General features: G+C 40.7%; 1 protein-coding gene across 14 annotated transcripts in view; it reads right to left on the minus strand.

Moving 5' to 3' along the window:
- KCNMA1 (potassium calcium-activated channel subfamily M alpha 1) overlaps positions 1–24812 on the minus strand; it is a 754541-nt gene that overhangs the window by 246012 nt on the left and 483717 nt on the right. For all 14 annotated transcript variants that reach the window (XM_047760135.1, XM_047760128.1, XM_047760127.1 and 11 more), the window contains exon 6: positions 412–487. In XM_047760135.1, the coding sequence (XP_047616091.1) occupies positions 412–487 (76 nt within the window). The remainder of the gene's footprint in view (positions 1–411; positions 488–24812) is intronic.

Raw genomic sequence — 24812 nt, forward strand, 5'->3', positions numbered from 1 at the left:
TTCGTGATTGCCTCTCAAAGAGCATTGCTTCCGTGGCTTTTATAACCAGGTTCAATTTCTTATTTAGTGAGGTAATAAAGGGGTGATTTAAAAGGTTTGGAGCAAGGACTTCCCAATTAAGGAGCAGAACTGTGTGCCTCTCCCCACTGGGCACCATGCCCAAGCAACCCCACACGGTCCCCCCAAACCGTCTCTACTTCCCCGCAGGCACAGCTGTTTCTCTCTCTTTACCATAGTCTCCCACCCTACAGAAGACCTGACTCCAGGCTTGCTCTGGATTTCTGTGTTAGATCACTCTGCGAATAAAAGGACTCTAACTTCATTATGATGAAAGCAAACACACCCGATAGTCACAACTTGGCACTGGGGGACAACAAGGAGGGGGGGAAAATATGAGAAAGAACCTCTTACCTTGTTTTCAGGATATTCAGAAACTGCAAAATTTCTGAAAACTGGATCAGTCTGAGAGCTCTTAAAAACCTCAAACCTGGAAAGAGAAATGAAAGAGAGACGCATTATTTTCAATGTGTGGTTTTAATGGTCACACTCTGCTGCTGGATTTACAGCTGCCAGGGTTGAAGGGATATAAAATGCCTGCAGAAGATTGAATCGTTCGGTACCTTGGACATAGTCCTTCATGCTGATCCTTTTCTGGTTTAATCTCGGCTGGTAAACTGACTTTCTCATTAAAGGATGCCTGTCTGGATAGCCCAGTCTCCCGAGGTTTCTCAGGAGTCCCTCTCTGGTTTCAAGCACTCTTTCTAAGTTACAGGGTTGTTTGAGAGGATTCTGTCTCTGAAAAATACCGGGAATAGCTCAGGGCAACTCTTGTGCTCAGAGCAGATTAGGAACAAATCGGATAACCTCACCTCTTTGGGAAGGTTTTGGGTTTTTGTTCTTTGTTTTTCATCTTTATCTTCATTTCTGATATAGTGAAGAGTATAGCCCATAGCATTATCTGTTTCCCACAAAGTTCTCTATTTTTCTCCCAATCAACAACAACAACAAAAAGTCAAATCAGTAAGATCTCCTAAGTTCAGGATCCAAAACTTCCACAATTCCACTTTTACTGAGTGTCAAGATAAATGGTTCTCCTTTCTGCATCAATAACTCTCTTGAATGGAAAAGAAGAGCCAGTGTTTCTTGGTGCCAGGAGAAAGAGGAAGATGGAAAGGAAGACACAATTGAGGATTAAAGACACTACAAATGAGTGTTGTGTTTTAATAGCCAAAGGGTAGAATATATTTCTGTTGAGATCAAATTCGTGAGTCAAAAGCCATCTGAGTGATTCATGGGGCTTTAAAGCTTGGCAGTCATGCAAGAGAACTGTTTACAAACTACTGATTATCACAGCTTTGAGACACTTTCAATATCATACCCGCTCCTGAGGGGATTTTCTTTTGCCTATTTCCTGAAAGCATTTTATTAAGCTTCCCCTAGTGCCAGGCGCAGAGCTGGGCACAGACTGGGCTAAGCCAAGGATGAGCAGCTCAAAGCCAGAGGGTGAGACTTTATTCTGCCCCATATGTGAGGCGGTAAGGGAGGATGCCTGCAGAGTGGTGGGAGGAAGTGGTGGTGATGCTCTAAAGACCCCATGGTGAACCAAGGAAAGAACATGGGCCAAGCTCCACGTGGGCCCCATTAGATTAGTCCTTGTTCAAGCACAAGGTGATGAGGAAAAACGGACTTAAAGCCCACCTAAGGCAAAACTCCATGGCACCAGGGGGAACAAAGGATATGGCTCAAAAGGAAGATTTTTCACCTAAAAGGATTTACCTTCATGGACGGAAGATTTTTTTTTTTTTTTTCAGAAAAACCCACCTTCTATTCAGAATAATATTCCTATTACTTTTATTAAACAAGAAAGTGCAGCGATGAGAAGGGATGTGGATGAAATCAAAGACTCGGGAGCCAAAAACACAGTCCTAACTGGGCTGATGAAAGGTGGACTTAACACTGCTGCAGGTGGACAGGATGCAGAGGACGAAATGCAGAGGCCGTCTCTCCAAGCAGAGAACATAAGACAAGGGAGGAAATAGGATGAAACTTAAGAGAGTAGAAATGGAGTGGAGATCACAGAGACGCAACTGATGAATAACATGTGCTCCAAAGCGAAGAGCAAATGACACGTAGATCAGAAGTAATGGCTAGGACGTAAGAGCAGTGAACTTTCTGGGTATGAAAAAATGACTCGAGATGAAAAGGCAAAATGAATGGTCAGCTCTGCAAGACCGATGCCAAGAAGTATCTTATTCTTTTTCCTTCAAATTTCAAGTATTACACTAAATCAAAGTATAAAAATCAAAAAGTGTCAGGGTAGGGAGACGGTTACCATTAAGGCAACTAAGATCTCATTATATCACAGGAAGTGTTAAATGACGACTGAGCAACACTCAGACTTTTCAATCAAGGAGAGTTGGACCTGAGATTTTTTTATACCCAGTCAAGTTGTAGTTCAACAGTATAAAGGCAACAAAAAACATTTTCAAAGATCCAAATTCCTAGAGAATATACTGTTTGTACAAAACATTTGCAAAGAAGTTTGTGAAGTCTTCTTAAATCAGAAGTGGGGCGAGTGGGGGTGGGGGGACCAGCACAGGCTGCAAAGTGACTTTTAAACAGTCTTTTTGGTCCTAAGCTTCCAGTCCAAGCTGACTAGCTGATCTGACTCCCACATCATGGTCACCGACTGCTGGGAGATTAAGAAGCTTGAGATAGAAAAAGACTGGCAGTTAGCAACAGAAACCAGTCCAGGATACGAGGAATGCTTTAGTAATTTATTAGCCACTAATAGTTGTATCCTGAAAATCTGTGTGGGATGTGTGTGTGTTTTCATTTATGGAAATAAACTAGAATATAAATGACATTTCAAACAGGATTTCTTTCTTTTTATCATGAAGTGGTGCCTTTTGCATCCTATATTATTTGTTGCTTGTCATATTTAAAGTGACTTATAAAAATAGAACCAAATAAAAGCATTTTTTAAAAAATGAGGCATATGAAAATAAAGGTAGGGGGAAAGTGAATGCAGCAGCCATAAGGTCCTACTCTCTTGCTAGAGATAAACTGCAGATCTAGGTCTGAGCACTTGCCCAAAGCAAAGTGGGTAACCGCTATAAGATGAATGCAAAAAAGAGAAAAACAAGATGGTTCTCAGGAGTTGTGGCTTTCCCAGGATGGAGAGCCCAAAAAAATGTCTCTCTGCTAAAAAAGCGATGCAGGGGCCATGTTCTTGTGAGCGAGCGGCACAACGGAGGGGGCCTCTGTTTATTTGACTGCCTCGTGGTCATTGTCATGGCACTGGAGTTAACCAATGCAAATGAGAAACAAACTTCTACAAGGGTTAAAAAAATCAGTCTACACTTTCTCCTCAGATCAAGCCAGATGCTCTGAAGAAATGCTTGATCTGAAGTGACTCCTTCAGGCCCAGTTTAACTATGTACCCATCTGCTTTCTCCTCTGGACCCCTTGTGGTCTGTTCTCAGCACAGCAGCCAAAGTGACCCTGTTACCAGGTAACGTGGATCAGGGCTGCCCTTCTGCTCAAAATCCTCCAAGACCCTCCATCCCACACAGAATAGAAGTCCAAGTCTTTCAAGAACCTAAAGCTTGGAGTTCCCATTGTGGTGCAGTGGAAATGATTCTGACTAGTATTCATAGGATGAGGGTTTGATCCCTGGCCTTGCTCCGTGGGTTAAAGGACCTGGTGTGGCTGTGAGCCATGGTGTAGGTCACAGATGCAGCTCAGATCCCGAGTTGCTATGGCTGTGGTGTAGGCTGGCAGCTGCAGCTCCGATACAACCCTTAGCCTAGGAACTTTCATATGCCGCACCTACAGCCCTAAAAAAAAAAACCTAAAGCAACACCAGCTTCGGTTGCCTCTTGCACCTCATGGCCTCCACTCCTTTCACATTACTTAGCCTCTGATCTGGCTGTTTTCCTGCCTCAGGGCCTTTGCACATGCTGTTCTCTCTGCCTGGAGTGTTCCTCCCCTAGTGGCTACATGATGCACTGGCTCACCTCCTTCGGGTTTAATCAGTGTGATTTTCTCAGTGAGACCTTCTCTGGCTACTCTATTAAAAGGGCAACTCCCCACCTCAGCCCCACCCACCCCCAAAACTCTTTATTCTATTTGCATACTTTACTTGCTTCCCCAAGGGGGAAGCACTAGCATCTTACTTATTTATGTAATTTACCTTATGTCCCCTTATCCATAGCTTCTGCTCTAGGATGGGAGGGACTGATGTCTGCCTGGTTCATGGCTGCCTCCCATGTACCTAAAATAGTGCCTGGCATGAGGTACACACTCAGTAAATACTTGCTTGAATTGAACTGAATGAGTTGGACTTCTGAGAAAATACCAGATGACAGAGAGCTAAGGGTAAATACTCTGCATTTGGAACTCTGAGCCTACAACCCTGCTTACTAAAAGGAAAAGCCATGAACTCTGAAGGTTCACATGATGGGGGTCAGGGCTGACACTCTAAGGAAATACAAAGAAGCCTAAGCAGAAAGAGGCTTGACCAATGGTCACTCTGCTACACTCAGTGAGTCCTGAAGGAGTATGGACAGCAACCTCGGATTCCATAAAGAGGCCAAGAAGAGGGGGCCGTGGGATGGGCAATGTCAATGTGACAAGTTATTCACTTGCTTTGCTTCGTAACATGATATTCTTATTATTTATTCTACATAATTTAGAATCTCTGAAATAAAATTATTAAAAAAAAAAATAGAAAATAGGAGTTCCCGTCATGGCTCAGTGGTTTACAAACCCAACTAGGATCCATGAGGACTTGGGTCCGATCCCTGGCCTCGCTTAGTGAGTTAAAGATCTGGCGTCGCTGTGAGCTGTGGTGTAGGTCTCAGACGAAGTGGCTCAGATCTGGCATTGCTGTGGCAGTGGTGTAGGCCAGCAGCTAAAGCTCTGATTTGACCCCTAGCCTGGGAACTTCCATTAGCTGGTATGGCCCTAAAAAGACAAAAGACAAAAAGAAAAAAAAGAGAAGGAAAATGGCTACAAGTGAGGAGAATGAAAATGTGTGTGTCTGAGGTACAACCGAGTGGAGGGAGTTTTCAAGCTCTAAGGTGATTTTAATGTGCCATCATGGTTGAGAAGCTTGCAAACTTTTTCTATAAATGGGCAGATAGTAAATATTTTAGGTTCTATCACAACTACCCATTCTCCTGTAAAAGTTATGTAAGTGAATGGGTGTGACTGACTGTCTCCCAGTCAAGTGTTATTCAAATAAAGAGGTGACAGAGTACATTTGCAAAACCCCGCTTTAGAGACCAGTTGCTATTCAAATGCTTCATGCATATGGATCATCTAGGATTTGTTAACATTCAGATTCTATTCCCGGGTCTGAGATGGGGCCTGATACTCTGCATTTCTAAGGAGAAAACAAGACTGCAGGGCGACTGAAGTCACCTGGGAATTTTATGACAACGCTACTCCCTGCCTCCCATCTCAACATCAAATATTCAGATTTAACTGGTTTGGAGTACAACCCGGGTGTAGAAATTTTTACATTCTAATGGGGAGCCAAGTGTGGGAACCACCAATTTAGGGTATCTTTTCTTCTTCTAATCTTTAACTTGCTAATCCATCTTGATGATTTATTTATTTTTGGGAACAGTGTGCCAAAGGGAACCAAGTTTTATTGTTTGCCCCAGTTAGCAAATTTTCTTTTCCCTGAGCAATCACTTGAGTAATCTAAAACTAGTAATATATCCATTAAGCATCCTGCCTCTACTTTTAAAGATCAGACTAGCTAACTATCAATCAGAAGAAACCAATAGTATAATAAGAGATTACTCACAAAATAATGCGTTCAGCTCAAGATCCTAGGAAAAAAAGGAATCTTAACAACACTAGAAGAAAAGATGGTTTCTACTTTAGTGTTTATATTTGAATAATAGAGAGCTAATAAATATCACAAGCAATAAAAAGTTCTAAATCATTTTATGGGGGCAAATATTAGCAATAAAAAAAAAATACAGGCTGATCCAATAAAGAAACTAATAAAACAAAATCCTCAGTGAGAGGGACCATTTTCAAAAAAACATAAACTTTGTAAATTTATACACACAGAAAAAGAAAACTACAGAATGGTAATTGAGATATAAACTGAAAAATTTATTAATAGCTTTCCCTCAAAGACTTTGTACCCATATAATTTACTACATTTTTAAAACATTTGCATTTTATTGAAATTCTAAACTATTCCATAATACACTAAAGGATGCAAAGCTATTAAACTTGCTTTATAAAATAATCATAAACCTGGTACCAAATATTGCCTCTCAAAGCACAAAAGTAAACCAATCTCACTAAGATCAGTGATGCTAAAGGAAATTCTACATAAAACCTACATAATTCATCAGTGAATTAAAATAATAATCCAGAGCATTCTGGTTAAACAACAGATTGAAAAAAAGGATTTACCTCTGTCTCCTCTCAAAACCTCACTAAAATAATACTAATGGGAAAGAATAGCAAAATCTCATGAGGTCAAAAAGAAGGGAAGAGATACTAGCACATAAGAGAAAAATTACAAAATATTGGTAGATGAAAAGTGGATATTCTGCTGGAATTAATAACGTAGCAGAGCTGAGGAACCTAATTTCACATTTGTACAACATATATAGTAAGAGGACATACTATATATACACACACACACACACACACACACACACATAATAATAATAATAATAAGGTATTCCCCAAAGACTGAGGTTGTTGGGCTAGTGGGGTGGAGAAATCATAGTGAAGGAGAAAGCAACTATTCAAAAGATGGAATGAGATGACTGACACTGGGAAGAGGAAGGCTGGGACAATTCACTGATGTACTGGGGTACCAGAGAGGTACCAAACAGCCAGTATAAAGCAGTAAGTGTGGGCATTTTAGCTGTTAAATCAACATCCCAAGTGAACTGGTAACTCTTAGAAGAAAGAAATTATCTCTCCAGCTATAAGAGCAGTTACTGGATCAAAATACATTGCCAAATTCCCCTTCACCCCCCCCCCAAACAAAGGTGCCTTAAGCAAAGATGGCATTTGAGGATAGGCTCACCAAAAATATCAAATCCAAAGAGATGCACCAAATCAAGAGTATCTAAGTATTTGAGCAAAGTCAAGATTTCTTGAAGAAAGGCATGCAGTCTGGTATATTTACACTTAAGGATACAACATTAACAAATCAACAATTTTAGGAAAAGTTTGACTGAGAAACACAGAGTAATGAGAAAATACTCAAACCCTGCAAAGATCAACCAGGTATCTTAGAAATTAAAAATTTTATAACTCCAAACTTTAAAAGGCTAACTATTAGAAGAATGGATATAGTCCCATACAAACTAGAGGGCTAGACTATCAGAATTCTCTTCGTACAAAGGAATAAACAGATTTAGGGTACAAAAGAAAAGTTAAAAGACATGGAAGACTGGTATAGAATCTTCAACATTTAAGTTAACTGAGTTTCCAGAGGAGAAAATAAAGGTAACAGAAAGCAGGAAATATTTCAAAATAGCATTAGAATTTAGAAAGATCTGTTAAGTGTCCAGCAGGTTAAATCTTAAAGGACCCAAATCAAGGCATATCATGGTGACATTTTAGAATATTAATGTCAAGATACACACTCCCCAAAGCAAAGAGAATCAAATTATTGTTAAAATTCTCCTGGCTTCACTGGATGCAAGGAAACAAAGGAAATAAATGTATCATCGCAATTTTCAGGAGAAAATAATTGATAAATTTACCTAGCTGAGAGAAAAATAAATCCAAAAAGAAGTGAGATACAAGAAGTCATGTGAGAAAAGAGTAACTGATTAGTTTATGTGTTGACTGAATGTTATTAAAATAAACCATAATTTAAACATAAAATCTCTAGCTGATACTACATGGAAGATGGAAGCATGAAAGAGAGAGGGTGGTGAAGGTAAGAAAGGTGTGCTAAGGTTCTTGCTTCAGAAGAAAGTCCTATTAATTACACATTTCAAAAGAAAATTTAAGTATGTGCATCCAAAACTTAAGAAGATACTTGAAAATGTATAAGGTCCAAATAGCAAAGGGAAAAAAGAACAAAAGAATTTGATCAATCCATTTAAAGGAAAGAATTGCGAAAAAGGAAAAGAAAGTATGTTAATATTAATAAAATACTATTGCAACAGCAAAAAGAGCCTAATTACATTAGTAGTCACAACGAAATTGAATGAGTAAAAGCTATTGATTGACACAATTCAGATAACATAAAAACAGTGATAACACATTCCATATGCGTGCTATTTGTAAAAGAGTCATTGAAAACAAAATGTAAAGGAAAGTTAGAAATGAGAGGCTGAAAAATATGTACCGGGCAAATGCTGATAATAAAAAAAAAAATGAAAACAAAGCAATAATGTTATCAAAGTGAAAAATGTATTAAAGAAATTAAGAGTAATACTTCATATTGATAAATGTAACAATCCACCAAAAATACGTAACAGTGAAAAAACTTTACACACCAAAGACTACATCTTTGAAATACATATACAACAAAATCTGACAAAAATGCATCAAACAACAAAAACTGACAATGCCTCATCGCAGTGTGAGACCCCAACCCTCATTTTTCAGAAACTAGTTAAAACATGAGCATAAATAAAAAATGTTCATATAATATTTAATTCCTTGGGATAGATTCATGTGTACCTATCTGAATGGATGGACAGATAGACACATATATATTACATTTAGCAAATTAGGGACACATTCTTCAATGACAACCACTGAATAGTCACGAAACTAGTCGTGCATTAGGGTACAAAAAAACTCCATCAAATCCCCAAATGCAGAAATCCTAAAGGCCGAATTTATCACAAAGCAATAGAATGAGAAAAGTCACAAAAAGATAGGCAGAATAGATTATACTACATAGAAAAGGATTCAGTATGTGATAAAGAAGTCATCACAACTCACAGGAGAGACAAGCGTTAAGTACTAACAATGGAAAAGTTGGTTGCCAATGAGAACCTCCTTGTTATGGTAGGAGGAGTCAACCCCTACCATAATTGAAATTTAATTGAGATTAATTAAAATTAAATACAAATAATAAGCCATAGAAAAACTGAAGAAAATTACATATCTGTTAGCCCTTTGACGAGAGGAAGAATTTCTATACTGAGATTAAAAAGAATCACAATTTATTTTTTTTTCTTTTTTAGGGCCATACCTGCAGCATATAGAAGTTCCTAGGCTAGGGGTCAAATCAGAGCTGTAGCTGCTGGCCTACAACACAACTACAGCAATGCCAGATCTGAGTCTCATCTGTGACCTACACCACAGTGCACACGGCACACCGGATCCTTAAGCCACTGAGCGAGGCCAGGGGATCAAACCCGCATCCTCATACACACCACTCAGCCTTGTTACTGCTGATCAACATGGGAACTCCCCCCAAAATTTTAAATATCAGATCAGCTATGACAAAATTATCAAAATTCTTCATGTCAAAAAAAGTGGTATAGATAAGACTATAATCTAGAAAAATAATGAAATCAAACATGATATATTAAGGATAAATTCCTCATACTGTCAAAAGCATATAAAATATCACTTGTTCATAAATAGGCAAAAAACAGTCGACAGACACATGAAATAGAAAATATTACTAGTAAACAATGATTAGAAATTATTACACTCCACTGAAATGGAAGATATACCAATTAAAAATAGCATAACATTGGTTTATTCTACTTAACTAGCAATATGTTTCCATTTCACCTACTAGAGATGACTCCATGAGATGGTCTTAACAATTTGATGGTAGAACTGTAAATTGTTAGAGGATGTTCAGAAAGTAATTCCACATTATGAATCAAACTAATTCCATTTCTGGGAAGGAAGCCTAAGAAACCATAACAAAATAGAGAAATATGCTACGGAAACAAAGATGTTCATTGCAAAATTATTCATCAAATAAGAAAAAGAAAAAGCAGCTTAATATCTAAAAATAGGTCTTCTTAAATACAGTCCATCTTTTTATGGGATATTATTGTTCAAAAAATAACGTCACAAGAAAGAAAATGCTTATGATATGAGGTTAAGTTACAGAAGTAGGATAACGAAAGTGGATTGGCGGTCATGAAGGGCTGAGGATTGGGGGTTGGGGGTTGGGTGGGGATGCAGTTGTTTAATAGGTACTAAATTTCAAATTTGCAAGAGGAAGGTATTCCAGAGATCTGTTTCACAACAATGCAAATATACTTATCATAAATGAACAGTATACTACAACATGGTTAAGATGGAAAAATTTGTTACGTGTTTGTTATTTGTTAAGTGTTTTTACCACAATAAAATAGCAAACTAGAAACTGAAAAAAAATAGCATGGTACACTTTCCAATAAAACTGTGAAAACAGTGGGTATACGAACATTCAAAATTAGGAAAAGCATAAACTGACAACAGTGGTTATGTTACAGAGGCAGGCTGGTAGGTTTCTTTAATTTCCACTAGTTTTTAAAAATTTCCATAATATGCATAGAAAATCCCTATCCTTAATTCATAATTTTTGCTCTTCTTATAAAGTTAATGGTAAGTCAGGCCTGAGGACGGGTGTTCTGGCTCTAAGTCTGTGCCCTAGACAAAGACTCCGGATCCCGAGGCCAGTGACTGTAGGCAGGGAGGGCCCCAGCCACTCCTGTCCCTTCAGAGGATCACACTCGCCCTGGGGTCTGAACAAGGGTAGGTCATCCTCAGAACTAGTGACATGTAATTTTAGTGCAGGTCAACCAGACAAGTCAAGGGATGGAGGACCTTTTTCTCAGATGGAAGCAGAACTGCTATACCGATAGAGATTTGAAGGACATGGAGGTAAATGACAAATCATTCACTGTTCAGTATCCCCATTATCCTAGGGAAGAACTTGGGAGATTCCTGCAAGCAAAGTTCCACTGGAGCACAAGACAGAGAAATCACAAAAGCAAACACATCCCAGCCCAGGATGGAAAGCTGGCAAGGGTTCTCCAATTTGCTATTTTCCATTCCCTTTGACTCCTTAATCTTTAAATCCAAAAAGCTGAAAGGTTCAAATAAACCTCTGTCGTTTCCAATCCCTCTGCCCCCACATAAATCCTGAAGAGCAATTATTTTTGTGATGTCTGACAAGGTCATAGTCATCTGGCCTTGCAGCTCGAGAGCTCAAATTGAGGACAGGAGCCTTCAGACTAAAAAGGGGCAGACAGCAGCTCAGGGTGGCGTCTCCAGGTTGATCCCTGCACTGCACTGCCAGCCCGGGGTCCCCCCTCCCAACCTCCAGCTCTATCACCGCCAAACCAGAGCTCTCACCCCCACCCACCCCCAAAGAGAATCAGAGCCCCTCCTTCTCAGTGGAAGGGAAAGGACTGTCTTGCTTGCTCTCAAATGCCCCTGGGCTTTAGTTCCTCCAGTTAGAACTTGCATTTTATAAACAGTGCTTGTTTGACCTTTTCAAATCTTTTCCCTCAATAATTGCTCAGGCTGTTCTGTGCCCCCTCCTTATCCTTATCACATTCCTGCTTCCTGTCTGACAGATACTAAACATCAGCTGAAACTCAAACAGAGATTCTCACCTATGCATTCATTCATTCATGCCTTAGGTGTGCAATGAGTGCCTCTGGGCACCAGTCACTCACTGTCCTAGACCCTAAAAGGACAGAAGTGATGCTCCTGCTTCAAGAGTTTTCTTTTTTTTTCTTTTTTTTAAATTTTAAATGATTTTTATTTCTTCCATTATAGCTGGTTTACTTACAGTGTTCTGTCAATTTTCTACTATACGGCAAGATGACCCAGTCACACATACATATATACATTCTTTTTCTCACATTATCATGCTCCATCATAAGTGACTAGATAAAGTTCCCAGTGCTACAGAGCAGGATCTCATTGATTATCCATTCCAAAGGCAGTAGTTTGCATCTATTAACCCCAAATTCCCAGTCTATCCCACTTCCTCCCCCTCCCCCTCAGTAGCCACAAGTCTGTTCTCCAAGTCCATGATTTTCTTTTCTGTGGAAAAGGTTCATTTGTGCCATAGTAAGTCAGAAAGAGAAAGACAAATACCATATGATATCACTTATATATGGAATCTAATATATGGCACAAATACTTCGAGTTTTCTGTTTGAATAGGGGAGCCAGAAGGAGAGAAACTCAATTTTTATTTTCTTTTTTCTCTTTTTTTTGGGGACCATACCTGCAGCATACGGAAGTTCCCTGGCTAGGGGTCGAATTAGACTTGCAGCTGCCACAGCCACAGCCACACTGGATCTGAGTGGCATCTGCGACCTACACCGCAGCCCCTGCAGCAACACTGGATCCTTAATCCACTGAGCAAGGCCCCAGGGATCAAACCCCCATCCTCTCGGACATTATATCAGGCTCTTAACTTGCTGAGCCACAACAGGAACTCCGAAAAATACAATTTTTAAAGTCAACAATGTCTTGTTGATTTCACTTCTTAAATATATAAAAAAATAACCTACTGTTTCCCTTTCCAATGCCAGAATCATGGTCCTAGCGATTGTTATTAATTTGTCCTGCAGCCCCCAAGCTAGTTTCACTTCCTTTTCGCTCAGCCCGTCATGCCCCACCATTTACTTCCAAGAAGCAGCCAGCGTGATCTTTGCAGACATCAGTCAGATCACATCGCTCCCAGCTCAAAGCCCTCAGATGGCTTCCATCTCACTGAAAATAAACTCTGGATTCCTTACCTTGCTCAGATGGCTTTCCATGATCTCATCTGTATTCATGTCATCTCTACTCTCCCCATCTTCACACCCTCCACTCCTTGAATATCCTCCAGTTCATTTGCAGCTCAGGGCTTTCCCTCCCATTCTTTCATGTTCTTCCCCTAGGTCACTGCAAGGGTGGCTAAGTGACACTGCCTCAGAGAAGTCTTTTCTAGTCACCCAATCTGGAACACCCCTGTCCCCACTACTTTTTTTTTTTTTTTATTCATCACAATCTACAATGATTGCATTTGCCTGTTTATTGCCTATCTTCCTCTTAGAACATCGGTTCCACTGCAGGGGCATCTCGTACACCTGTTCCCCATTGTGTCCATCATCTTCCAGAACAGTGATGATGGGCACATAGTCAGCACTCACTACTGAAAATTTATGAGAACCCTTTTCAAAGGGAAAGTAAGGAGACTGAATACTAAGTGAAATACTATGGTTTTACTCACTCAACTCTGAGGAAATGGGCTTTTCTCTTCACTTTTAATAACCCCACCATTCATGCTCATCTCTCTAGCTGCTTTAATATCGGACCCTGCCAATGCGGGATATCATAAAGCAGTTCTTTCTTGAAGTGAAGGAAGAGGCAATAGAAGAATCCGGTCAGCAGACATAGGGTCACAGACATGTGGGCTTGAATATTTAGATTCCAAATGAAGCCCATGCAGATGTTTCCGCACAAGGAGGCCTTCTATGCCAGTTTTAATGAAAAAGATGCACTAGGATTCACCTATCACTTGCTTGCTAATTGGAATTTTTTTCTCCTTAGTTCTATAATGCAGAGAGAGTTCAAGCCGGGCCTCTCCATATCAGAATCTTAAGCTGGGTTTCAAAGGGACTATACTTCATTTTACAGAAGCTCCTTGTAACACTAACCTTTCTGAAAATAAAAGACATCTCTTCCTATGACTGAGATTTTTAGATCCAGAAATGCAAAGTTAAGCCATTTATTTCAAACCCCCATGCATTATGGATGCCCAAATAAAACCAAATCCCTACTGGAAAGCAGTTGAGACAAGAAAATCTGCCCAGAGGACATCTCTTATGATCTCTGCTGGGTGAGAATAATGAAGTACCATCCAAGACAGGCAAGAAAACAGTCCCGTGGCCAAATGTGAGAACAGAAGAAAGCAAACTAAAGTGGCATTGTTGTCCTTGAAAAAAAATATTGTCGATAGCTTCAAATGCCTCTCCTGAAAAAGCTGACTCACTGGAAATCATTACCACGTAATAAATAAAAAGGAAGCCATTCCCATCATTTGCCAAGCATTCCCCAACATTTCTGAAATACACTCTTTAATAGCTCACAAACACTCAGGAGCACTGGAGACCCGTTAGAGTTCTCTAAAAAAGGAAAGGCAGGATTTCTGGGTATTCATGGTGTATGCCAAGCACAGAGGGGTGGAGATGCCTAGCACCTGTGCACCAGCCTTTGCTGTGCAGCCTCCAGGAGCACAGGGGGGTTTGCGGGGGGGATAAATGTGGGGGTTGGGAGGAACCTTACCCCAGGAAGAGCAAACCCTGCAGCAAGATGCCATTGACTGCCAGAAGCTCTGCGATTCCTCCTTCTCAGGAGCCCCTGGCCCAGACCTCACCCGGAAGCCGTTATGGAACAAATCCCCCAAGGACTTTTTGCGGCGCCTGGTGGGTCGGTAGACCTCTGTTCTGGAGCTGCTGGGTGGGTGATGGTAGACCAGAATCTTACTGGAGATCATGGTGTGGTCAGAGAGCTGAGCTCCAGGCTCCCTACAATTCACTTCTTGCACAAGGTGATGCTCCAGAAGGACTTGCGTGCTTCTCTGACATGTGTGGTCCTCCCGTTCAACACAGAGTGGCTCACCAGCATCTACGTCCTGGTGGAGCAAATCAAGACTCCCTCCTCCCTCCCCCACCCGCCAACTTGCAAGAACCCCAGCAGGCTCTGGGCATCAGCAGCACAAAGCACGTCAGAAAGGAGGCCGGGAGGGGAGGGGGAAGCACTCTGATCCATGATGTCCTACAAGCTGATCTATCAGCTTCGTTCTGGAAATTACCACATAAGCTCCTTTGGACATGGTTTAGGGGAATAGAAGGAGAAAAGGCTATAATTCCTTAAAGCAGGGAGTACGGAATAGAGTATAGGAGAGGCTGTGGTTTGGGGGCCCCTGGGCCATTTCCCTTATTTTAGTGATCCTGTCTGATGATGCAGGGTTCAAAGGGAGGGCTCTTTTATAGGCTGTGAGGCCCAACTTGAAAGAAAAACCAAAGGCCCCACTCCTCCTGTGCCACCTTCCACCACCAACATAACCCAAATACACAATTCCTCTGTTAATCCTATGGGCAGGACTGAGGCAGAGCAGGACTCTGGGCTTTGCAGAGGAAGACGGGGGCTCTTGTTAGAGCCCCTCGCCCCCCAACACTCTCCATCCTTAGTTCTCAGCATCTACCCACATTACCGAGGCCAGGGCCTGCATGTAAACAGAAATAGAGCAAAGGCAGACAGAGAGAAAATATTAAACATATGAAGAGAGGAGTATCCAGATTCCATAAATTGTTAGTCAAGGCTCCCCGTAATCTGGCCTCTACCTATTTTTCCAGCCTTCACACTCCCTCTAGGCAAAACTAAAATCATCAGGCAGACTTTTCGAAGAGAACAACTTATTTCTCTTCAGTGTAGATTAGTTTACTCACCCCGTCATGACATCTCAAACATCTACTATGTGCCAGGCATTGTGATGGTACTGAATATTCAGTTTCCAACAGGAATAATACAAGTCCAGCCTTGATGGAGTTTATAGACTAGTAGGAATGAGAAGCAATGTAAAGGTTCTATCATGAATTCAATGAATTAACAATTTGGGTGAAGAGCTGCAAAGGCACTAAGTGGCTAAGTGTGTACATGTATGGTACATGTATGTGTATCTAGATTTCTGTGTGTGGACCATGTTATGCTGTGTGTATCAGAATGAGGTTCACATTATTCTGAATCCTAACAGTTGAGTAGGAGGTGAAAAGAGAGAAAGTTTGTGGTGAGGGGAATTTTTTTAGCCTGTGGGAACATCATAACAAACACCCTAAAGAGGGAAGAAAATGGTCTGTTACTCACTTGAAAGGAATTCAATGTATGGAAAATGAAACAATTGATGGGAGACTAACTTATTAACACCCATACTCCTCTGAAAATGGTAGACCTGACTACAGTTCCTACAGACCTTAAGAGGATAATGAAGGGCTATTATGAACAATATTATGTCCATAAATTTAAAACCTAAACCAAATAGACAATTTTAAAAAATACTTGTCAAAATGACACAAGAAGAAATGGAAAATCTAGACAACCATAAATCTGTCAAAGAAATCAAAACTTCAATTACAAACATCTCCACAAAGAAAATTTCAGTCTAATTTCCATTATAGAATTCTACCAGCATTTTAAAAAATAATACTGTTATTAAACAAACTCTTTTAGAGGACAAAGGAAGAAGAAACACTTCCCAAATTGTTTTGTGATGTTAGCATAACGATGACATCAAAAACCTACAAGCGCATTACCAAAAATAATGGTAATAATAATACAGACTAATATACCTCATCAACATAGGTATAAACATCCTTAAATATATGCTGGTAAAATTAATCTAAAAGTATATAAAAAGGATCACACATCATGACCAAGTGGAGTTTATGCAAAGAATACAAAATTAGCTTGACAAATGAAAACCAACAATGTAATTCACCACATTGACAAATTAAAAGAGAAAACTCATATGACCATTTTAATAGATGTCAGGGAAAAATCTGACAAAATACAACAATGTTTTACAATTAAAAACTATAAAACTACATGTGATAAGTATGTTAAGAAAGTGTTTTATGGCCTAAACAAAGAAGAGAAGCTGATTAATGAAACAGAATAGAGACCAGAAATAAACATATATATATATATATATATATATATATATATATATATATGAAATTGATTTACAACAAAAGTACCAATACAATGCCATTAAAAAAGAAACATCGCTCTTCAACATAGTTTTGGAAGTCCTAGCCACAGCAATTAGACAAACAAAAGAAATAAAAGGCATCCATATAGGAAGAGAGGAGATAAAACTGTCACTGTATGCAGATGACATGATACTATACAGAGAAAACCCTAAGGACTCAACCCCAAAACTACTTGAACTGATTCATAAATTCAGCAAAGTAGCAGGATATAAGATTAACATTCAGAAGTCAGTCGCATTTCTGTATACCAGCAATGAAATATTAGAAAAGGAATACAAAAATACGATACCTTTTAAAATTGCAAAATCAAATACCTCGGAATACACCTGACCAAGGAGGGAAAGGACCTATATGCCGAGAACTATAAAACTATAAAACTTTAATCAAAGAAATCAAAGAAGATGTAAAGAAACGGAAAGATATTCCATGTTCCTGGATTGGGAAAATCAATATTGTAAAAATGGCCATACTACCCAAAGCAATCTACACATTCAATGCAATCCCTATCAAATTACCCATCACATTTTTCACAGAACTAGAAGAAACAATCCAAACATTTATATGGAACCACAAAAGACCCAGAATCACCAAAGCAATCCTGAGAAACAAAAACCAAGCAGGAGGCATAACTCTCCCAGACTTCAAGAAATACTACAAAGCCACAGTCATCAAAACAATGTGGTACTGGTATCAAAACAGACAGACAGACCAATGGAACAGAATAGAGAACCCGGAAATAAACCCAGACACCTATGGTCAATTAATCTTTGACAAGGGAGGCAAGAACATCAAATGGGAAAAAGAAAGTCTATTCAGCAAGCATTGCTGGGAAACCTGGACAGCTGCATGCAAAGCAATGAAACTAGAACACACCCTCACACCATGCACCAAAATAAACTCCAAATGGCTGAAAGACTTAAATATACGACAGGACACCATCAAACTCCTAGAAGAAAACATAGGCAAAACACTCTCTGACATCAACATCATGAATATTTTCTCAGGTCAGTCTCCCAAAGCAATCGAAATTAGAGCAAAAATAAACCCATGGGACCTCATCAAACTGAAAAGCTTTTGCACAGCAAAGGAAACCCAAAAGAAAACAAAAAGACAACTTACAGAACAGGAGAAAACAGTTTCAAATGATGTAACCGACAAGGGCTTAATCTCTAGAATATATAAACAACTTATACAACCCAACAGCAAAAAAACCAATCAATCAATGGAAAAATGGGCAAAAGACCTGAATAGACATTTCTCCAAAGAAGATATACAGATGGCCAACAAACACATGAAAAAATGCTCAACATCGCTGATTATAAGAGAAATGCAAATCAAAACTACCATGAGATACCACCTCACACCAGTCAGAATGGCCATCATTAATAAATCCACAAATAACAAGTGCTGGAGGGGGTGTGGAGAAAAGGGAACCCTCCTGCACTGTTGGTGGGAATGTAAACTGGTACAGCCACTATGGAGAACAGTTTGGAGATACCTTAGAAGTCTATACATAGAACTTCCATATGACCCCACAATCCCACTCTTGGGCATCTATCCAGACAAAACTCTACTTAAAAGAGACACGTGCACCTGCATGTTCATTGCAGCACTATTCACAATAGCCAAGACATGGAAACAACCCAAATGTCCATTGACAGATGATTGGATTCGGAAGAGTTGGTATATATACACAATGGAATACTACTCAGCCATAAAAAAGAATGACATAATGCCATTTGCAGCAACATAGAGGGAACTAGAGAATCTCATACTGAGTGAAATGAGCCAGAAAGACAAAGACAAATACCATATGATATCACTTATAACTGGAATCTAACATACAGCACAAATGAACATCTCCTCAGAAAAGAAAATCATGGACTTGGAGAAGAGACTTGTGGCTGCCTGATGGGAGGGGGAGGGAGGGGGAGGGGGAGGGATCGGGAGCTTGGGCTTATCAGACACAACTTAGAATAGATTTACAAGGAGATCCTGCTGAACAGCATTGAGAACTTTGTCTAGATACTCACAGTTGCAACAGAAGAAAGGGTGGGGGAAAAAATGTAATTGTAATGTATACATGTAAGGATAACCTGACCCCCTTGCTGTACAGTGGGAAAATTAAAAAAAAAAAATGACCTTAAAAAAAAAAAAGAAAGAAAGAAACATCTTCTCAACAAATGGTGCTAGAAAAACTGGATATCTATAAAGTGAAAGAAGTGAATATCTCAACACTTTCCTAATGCCACATACAATATTAGAGATGGATGACATACCCGAATGTAAAAGTTAAATATAAAAGGAATAATGAAAAGTATCTTAAGGACTTTTGGGGTAGGTAAGGATTTTTTAGGAAACAAAAGGTGCTGTTAACAAACTGATAAATATCATTAAAATGTAAAATTTCACATCGAAAGACACAAGATCATTAAAAGCTAAGTCACGGACTGGAAGAAAATTTTTGCAATACACATATCTAAGAGCTTAAGGAAGTGTACACTGAAACCTCAATAAAATGTCACTACAAATTCATTAAAATGGCTAAAATTTAAAAGTTGACAATACCCATTGTTGGCAGAGAAACAAAGCAACTGCCACTCTCATACATTAATGGTGGGGCTGCAAAATGGTCTGACCAGCTTTGGAAAAGTATTTGGCAGTTCCTTTTAAAAGAAACATACATCTATTCTATGGCCCATACATTCTAAGTATTTATTTAAGAAAAATCAAAACATATGTCATAAAATTGCTTTTACAAGAATTGTTCATAGCCATTTTATTCAAAATAACCAAAAGTCAGAAACAACGTAAATGTCCATCCTCATGCGATTAGGTGAACAAAGTGTGGCATGTCCATGTAATGGAACAGTGTTAACAATAAAAGGAACATGCTACCAATAAATACAACAATGTGTATGAATGTCAAAAACCTTACTTCGAATGGAAGGAGCTAGACACAAAGGAGAATGTCCAGTGATTCCACTTAATGAAGTTGAAAAGCAGGCAAGACTAATCTACAGTAGAAGAAATCAGGACAATGATCACCTATGTTTGAGTGAAGAGAGCAGATACCAACTAGAACAGGGAAACTTTTCAGGATCATGGAAATAGTCTATATCTTGATACGGCAGATAGAATACTTCACACCAGTACATACACTGGTTAAAATTCACTGAACTGCACCATCAAGAGCTATGCATTTTATTGTACGCCTAATATACTGCACTAAAAAATGTTGACATGCCACCAGAGATGTTCAAACAGAGCCTCCTAGTACCAGCTTGGGGGATCCCTGAACTTGACATCTCACACACAGGTGCTCTCCTGTAATCTTATACATTCCCTCCCAACTTCAAGTGGTTGGGATGGTCATAAAACCCCAATGACTCAGAGGGACACTGGGTTCAGCGGAAAGCAGAGGACTCACATTCTGGCTCTGCTATGACAGCTGTGTAGCTAGACAAGTTATGGGACTCCCAAAGGCTCAGTTTCCTTATCTCTCAAATAGAGATGTTAATAATCTACTTCATAGATGGCTGTCTAGATTAAATGCTATCCCTACACAGGGACTCACACAAATTTGAACACAGCAACTTCTCCTCCATCAATCTACCCAAGGCCTACAGTAGTCCGATGGCCTGGCCAGCCTGGTCCACCTCCCACTTCAGACACCCCATCATTAACTGGCAACCTGTCCTCCCAGTGCCAATAGAAAAATCCCATCCAATCTCCATGGAAGAGGTCTGCCAACTGCTTCATAAGACCTCACCAGTGTGGCCTCTGGAGCCAGACAGCTGGGATTTGGGTCCGGGCATTGCCATTTACGAACCACATGGTCTTGGGAAATATCCTTAACCTCTACCTCAAATCCCTGACTCTTACAATGGGAAAAACTTCTCAAAATAAACCTGTCCACCACAAAAATTGGTTTCCTATAACGATTTTTTAAAATGCAAAGAAAATTCTGTAAAAACATATGTATACACTCAAATGAACTTGGGCTCATTTCTCTGGACATGTGTGTGTTGTGAAAAATGGTCTATGTGACATCCACATGTTACACCACCGCCTCCTGTGTCCCATGGCCGCTGCCCCTATGTTGTCTGTCCTGAGGAATTCAGTGAGGGTTTTATTTGTTCCTAAAGGCCCAGTGTTGCTAACATGGAACATCATCCTTCATCTATAGAACAGCAGAGGTTGAGGGAGGGGTCAGTAAAAAAACAAAACAAAGTTATAAAAATATTAACCCCATTCTTTTAAAAATACTGACTAATCAATGAACTCTGACACATTTGACCTCCTTGGTGAAATCAACAGATATCCAATTCCCCAGATCCTGCACAAACTGATACACTAGTCCATTTATCCAACGACATTTTGTGTATGTGTGTGTGTCTTTTTAGGGCTGTACCCACGGCATATGGAGGTTCCCAGGCTAGGGGTCGAATCAGAGCTGCAGCCGCCAGCCTATGTCACAACCACAGCAACGTGGGATCTGAGCCTCATCTGCAACCTACACCACAGCTCACAGCAACACCGGATCCTTAACGCACTGAGTGAGGCCAGGGATCGAATCCTTATCTTCATGGGTACTATTCGGGTTCATAACCCACTAAGCCACAAGAGGGACTCCTATAATTTTTAATTAAGCACCTATTTAGAAGAGAGGGGGGATTCCAGGCAATGCGATTCATGTCCCAGCTCTGCCTATTACTTGGGAATAAGTACTTGCAAATTCCTTCATTTCAGTGTCTCAGTTTCCCCAATCTTGAAATGGGTATAGTCATAGTAACATACCTCCTAGAGTGATTGTAAGGCACAAGGCAATGTATCTGTAACAGTTAAACTTGCCCTTGGTACACAGTAAGTGTAATGACTGTCTGCTGTTACTATTACCATGAGTCAGATATATTGAGCGAGGACATACCTGGGCTACATCTACAATTTGCTATAAACCCATCCTTAGAGTTCCCGTCATGGCGCAGTGGTTAACGAATCCGACTAGGAACCATGAGGTTGCAGGTTCGATCCCTGCCCTTGCTCAGTGGGTCAAGGTTCCGGCGTTGCCGTGAGCTGTGGTGTAGGTCGCAGACGCGGCTCGGATCCCTGCGTTGCTGTGGCTCTGGCGTAGGCCGGCAGCTACAGCTCCGATTCGACCCCTAGCCCGGGAACCTCCATATGCCGCAGGAGTGGCCCAAGAAATGGCAAAAAGACAAAAAAAAAAAAAAAAAAAACCCATCCTTGGAGTTCCCGTCGTGGCTCAGTGGTTAGCGAATCTGACTAGGAACAATGAGGTTTGAGCTGTGGTGTAGGTCACAGATACAGCTCGGATCCTGCGTTGCTGTGGCTCTGGCGTAGGCTGACGGCTACAGCTCTGATTCGACCCCTAGCCTGGGAACCTCCATATACCGCAGGAGCGGCCCAAGAAATGGCAAAAAGACAAAAAAATAAAAATATAAACCCATCCTCAAGGAATGTATACTCTTGTTGGTCAGTTTATGGTCTATAACTGCATTTAGCCAGATAGGAAAGATGACTACCCATATCATTATATTTTAGCAGAAGACCACCAAATAAATACTTTTCTCTTGTTCATTGATGCTTGAAATGTTACCATCTGAGCAGCAGCACATCACATAGTAAGAAAGACTTTGTATCAGATAGATGTGGGTTTGAATCTTGGCTTCCTTCCTCATACACTGAGAACCTAGACTGGTTATGTGAAACCTGCAAGCCTTTTACTGCATGTGAAATATAAAGATAATTATGCTGATAATAAACTGATAATAAAGATAATAAACTGATTTTTTTTGTTTGTTTGTTTTTCCTGTGGCATATGGAGGTTCCCAGGCTAGGGGTCCAATCGGAGCTGTAAACATGGGCCTACACCACAGCCACAGCAACGCCAGATCCGAGCTGCATATGCGACCAACACCATAGCTCATGGCATCACTGGATCCTTAATGCACTGAGTAAGGCCAGGGATTGAACCCACAACCTCATGGTTCCTAGTCGGATTCGTTAACCACTGAGCCACGACGGGAACTCCAAAATAAAGTGATTTAATGTGTGTATTTAAATGCCTAACACAGAGAATGTGTTACGTAAGTACTCACTCATGGTCTCCTCTGAAGTCCCCACACTTGGCCCCTCTTCTTTGGGTCTAGCAGTGTGACCCTATTAAAATGCAACAACTGTCCAGAAATCAGTTATCTCTCTGTTAGAGATAAGGGGTTGATGGGGCGGGAGGAAACCTGAGCACCACTCGGGAGAGGTTCGGGTGGGGTGGGGGGGAGCAGTGCAGAGGACAGAGCAGAAAGGGGCAAACTGTGAAGCCAGCTGTGGACCAGAACCAAATCCACTTGTTGACAAGTCCTGGTTCTATTTTTTGCTGACAAAAGAACCATCCGACCTCTGTGATCTCAAACTGGCAAGGGGGACTCTACGACAAGGCACTTATTACCCCTACTGTAATCTATTCCCCAACCCCCTAAACCATTCGAATTACATCTCTCCAGGTCATTTCCTTACACTCCTACTCTCTTAACAATTGCAGACCAGAAGCTTGTGGCATTTACACAGGCCTCAAATTATCTGAAAAGGATGCTTTACTTTGGTCTCTGGTTCCTATTCAAGAAATTTTTGCCTCATCTCCAGTTCATCTGCCGCTCCACACTGTCCCTCATCTTCCTCCTTCCCTCCTCCTTTTCCTTCCTTCCTTCCCTCCCTCCTTCCCTTCTTCTTCCTCCCTCTTTCTCCCTCCCTCCAAGAACTAACCATCTCAGGGATCAGAGCAGTCTGTAATTCAGTCCACTCTTCCTTCCATAGGCTCCTGCTCACCACTCACTAGCCTTGAAGTGCCTGTCACCAACTTCTTAGCCCCTGTAGTTTCCTCCAATGCCAAAGCCCAGTTCTGTCTGTCCTGCAACACCACCACGTGTGATGCTGGAGAACAAGGAATCCAGCCTCAGTCAACATCCCCTCCTCTTCCCCAGGATGAAAACCTGAGCTCACGTGAAGAGAATCCGCCTAATCCTCCCTAATCCTCCCTCCCATGCTGAGCGCCCATTGGGAAGCTGACACTGTGGCCCTGAGCTTCCCTCCTGCCCAACATGTGAATCCATAGGGGACTAGATGACAGTCCCCGGTCACTGAAGTGCACACGTTTGATTTTTGAGATTTGTACCCCTATCTACGTATCTACTGCAAGGAGGAACGGAGTCAGTTCACAAGGTCCAAAACCAAAAAAAAAAAAAAAAAAAGCCAAACTCATAAACAGGGATAAACTAGGACAGGGTTCCTGCTTTCTAGAAGCAGAGGGGATGGGGATGAATGTTACCAGGCACCTGCCAGTAACAGGACAAGAATGAGGCAGAAGAGGTACTAGTTCACAGAGTTTAAGGAGGCACCCCTTTTTAAGGCCAACCCTGCCTTTCACTGCCTTGCGAGTGAGTGCCTCCTTTAATTTTGCATCCTATGTACCTATCTTGCCTCACCCTAGTGCCAACCCTGGCACCTCAATGAGTCCTGAGTTCCTCCCTGAAAATGGCTCTGCATTTTCTGGCATCTATGGCAAGAGAGAAACATACAAGGGTTAGGATTACAAACTGGGAAAACCTATACAGTCAATGCAGAGATCAATGTTATCCTAGAATTAAATTCAAGCAGAATTTTTGTGCCAGAGGCTTTGAATAAAGACTGAGGAACATGGTGAATTATATCTTCAATTACAGTTTGCAAAGAACACAGGCACTCCTTCCAGACAGGTGCTCTGATTTAGCTCTCTCTAAAGGCAGAACGTGGAACACCCAATCTCAGGTCAGTAAAAACATTTTTGCAAAGGCCTCAGGTGCCGTGGGATTTGGCGAGGTTTATGCTGCTGCTCAAAATTAATTTAAGGTGAACTGGGAGGAGGAAAATGAAGCATTCGTTTTGGAGGTATTAATTTACCACAAGCTCTGTTTGGTTCTGAGGCTCTCCATTAACAACTGGATAAACCTGAATCATCAAAATCAGGGCTGGCAACATGTGTGCTATCAAGGGCCAATAATAAATATCTCAGGCTTTG

This window comes from Phacochoerus africanus, chromosome 15 (genome assembly GCF_016906955.1).
Source record: "Phacochoerus africanus isolate WHEZ1 chromosome 15, ROS_Pafr_v1, whole genome shotgun sequence".
In the NCBI taxonomy this organism is placed as follows: domain Eukaryota; kingdom Metazoa; phylum Chordata; class Mammalia; order Artiodactyla; family Suidae; genus Phacochoerus; species Phacochoerus africanus.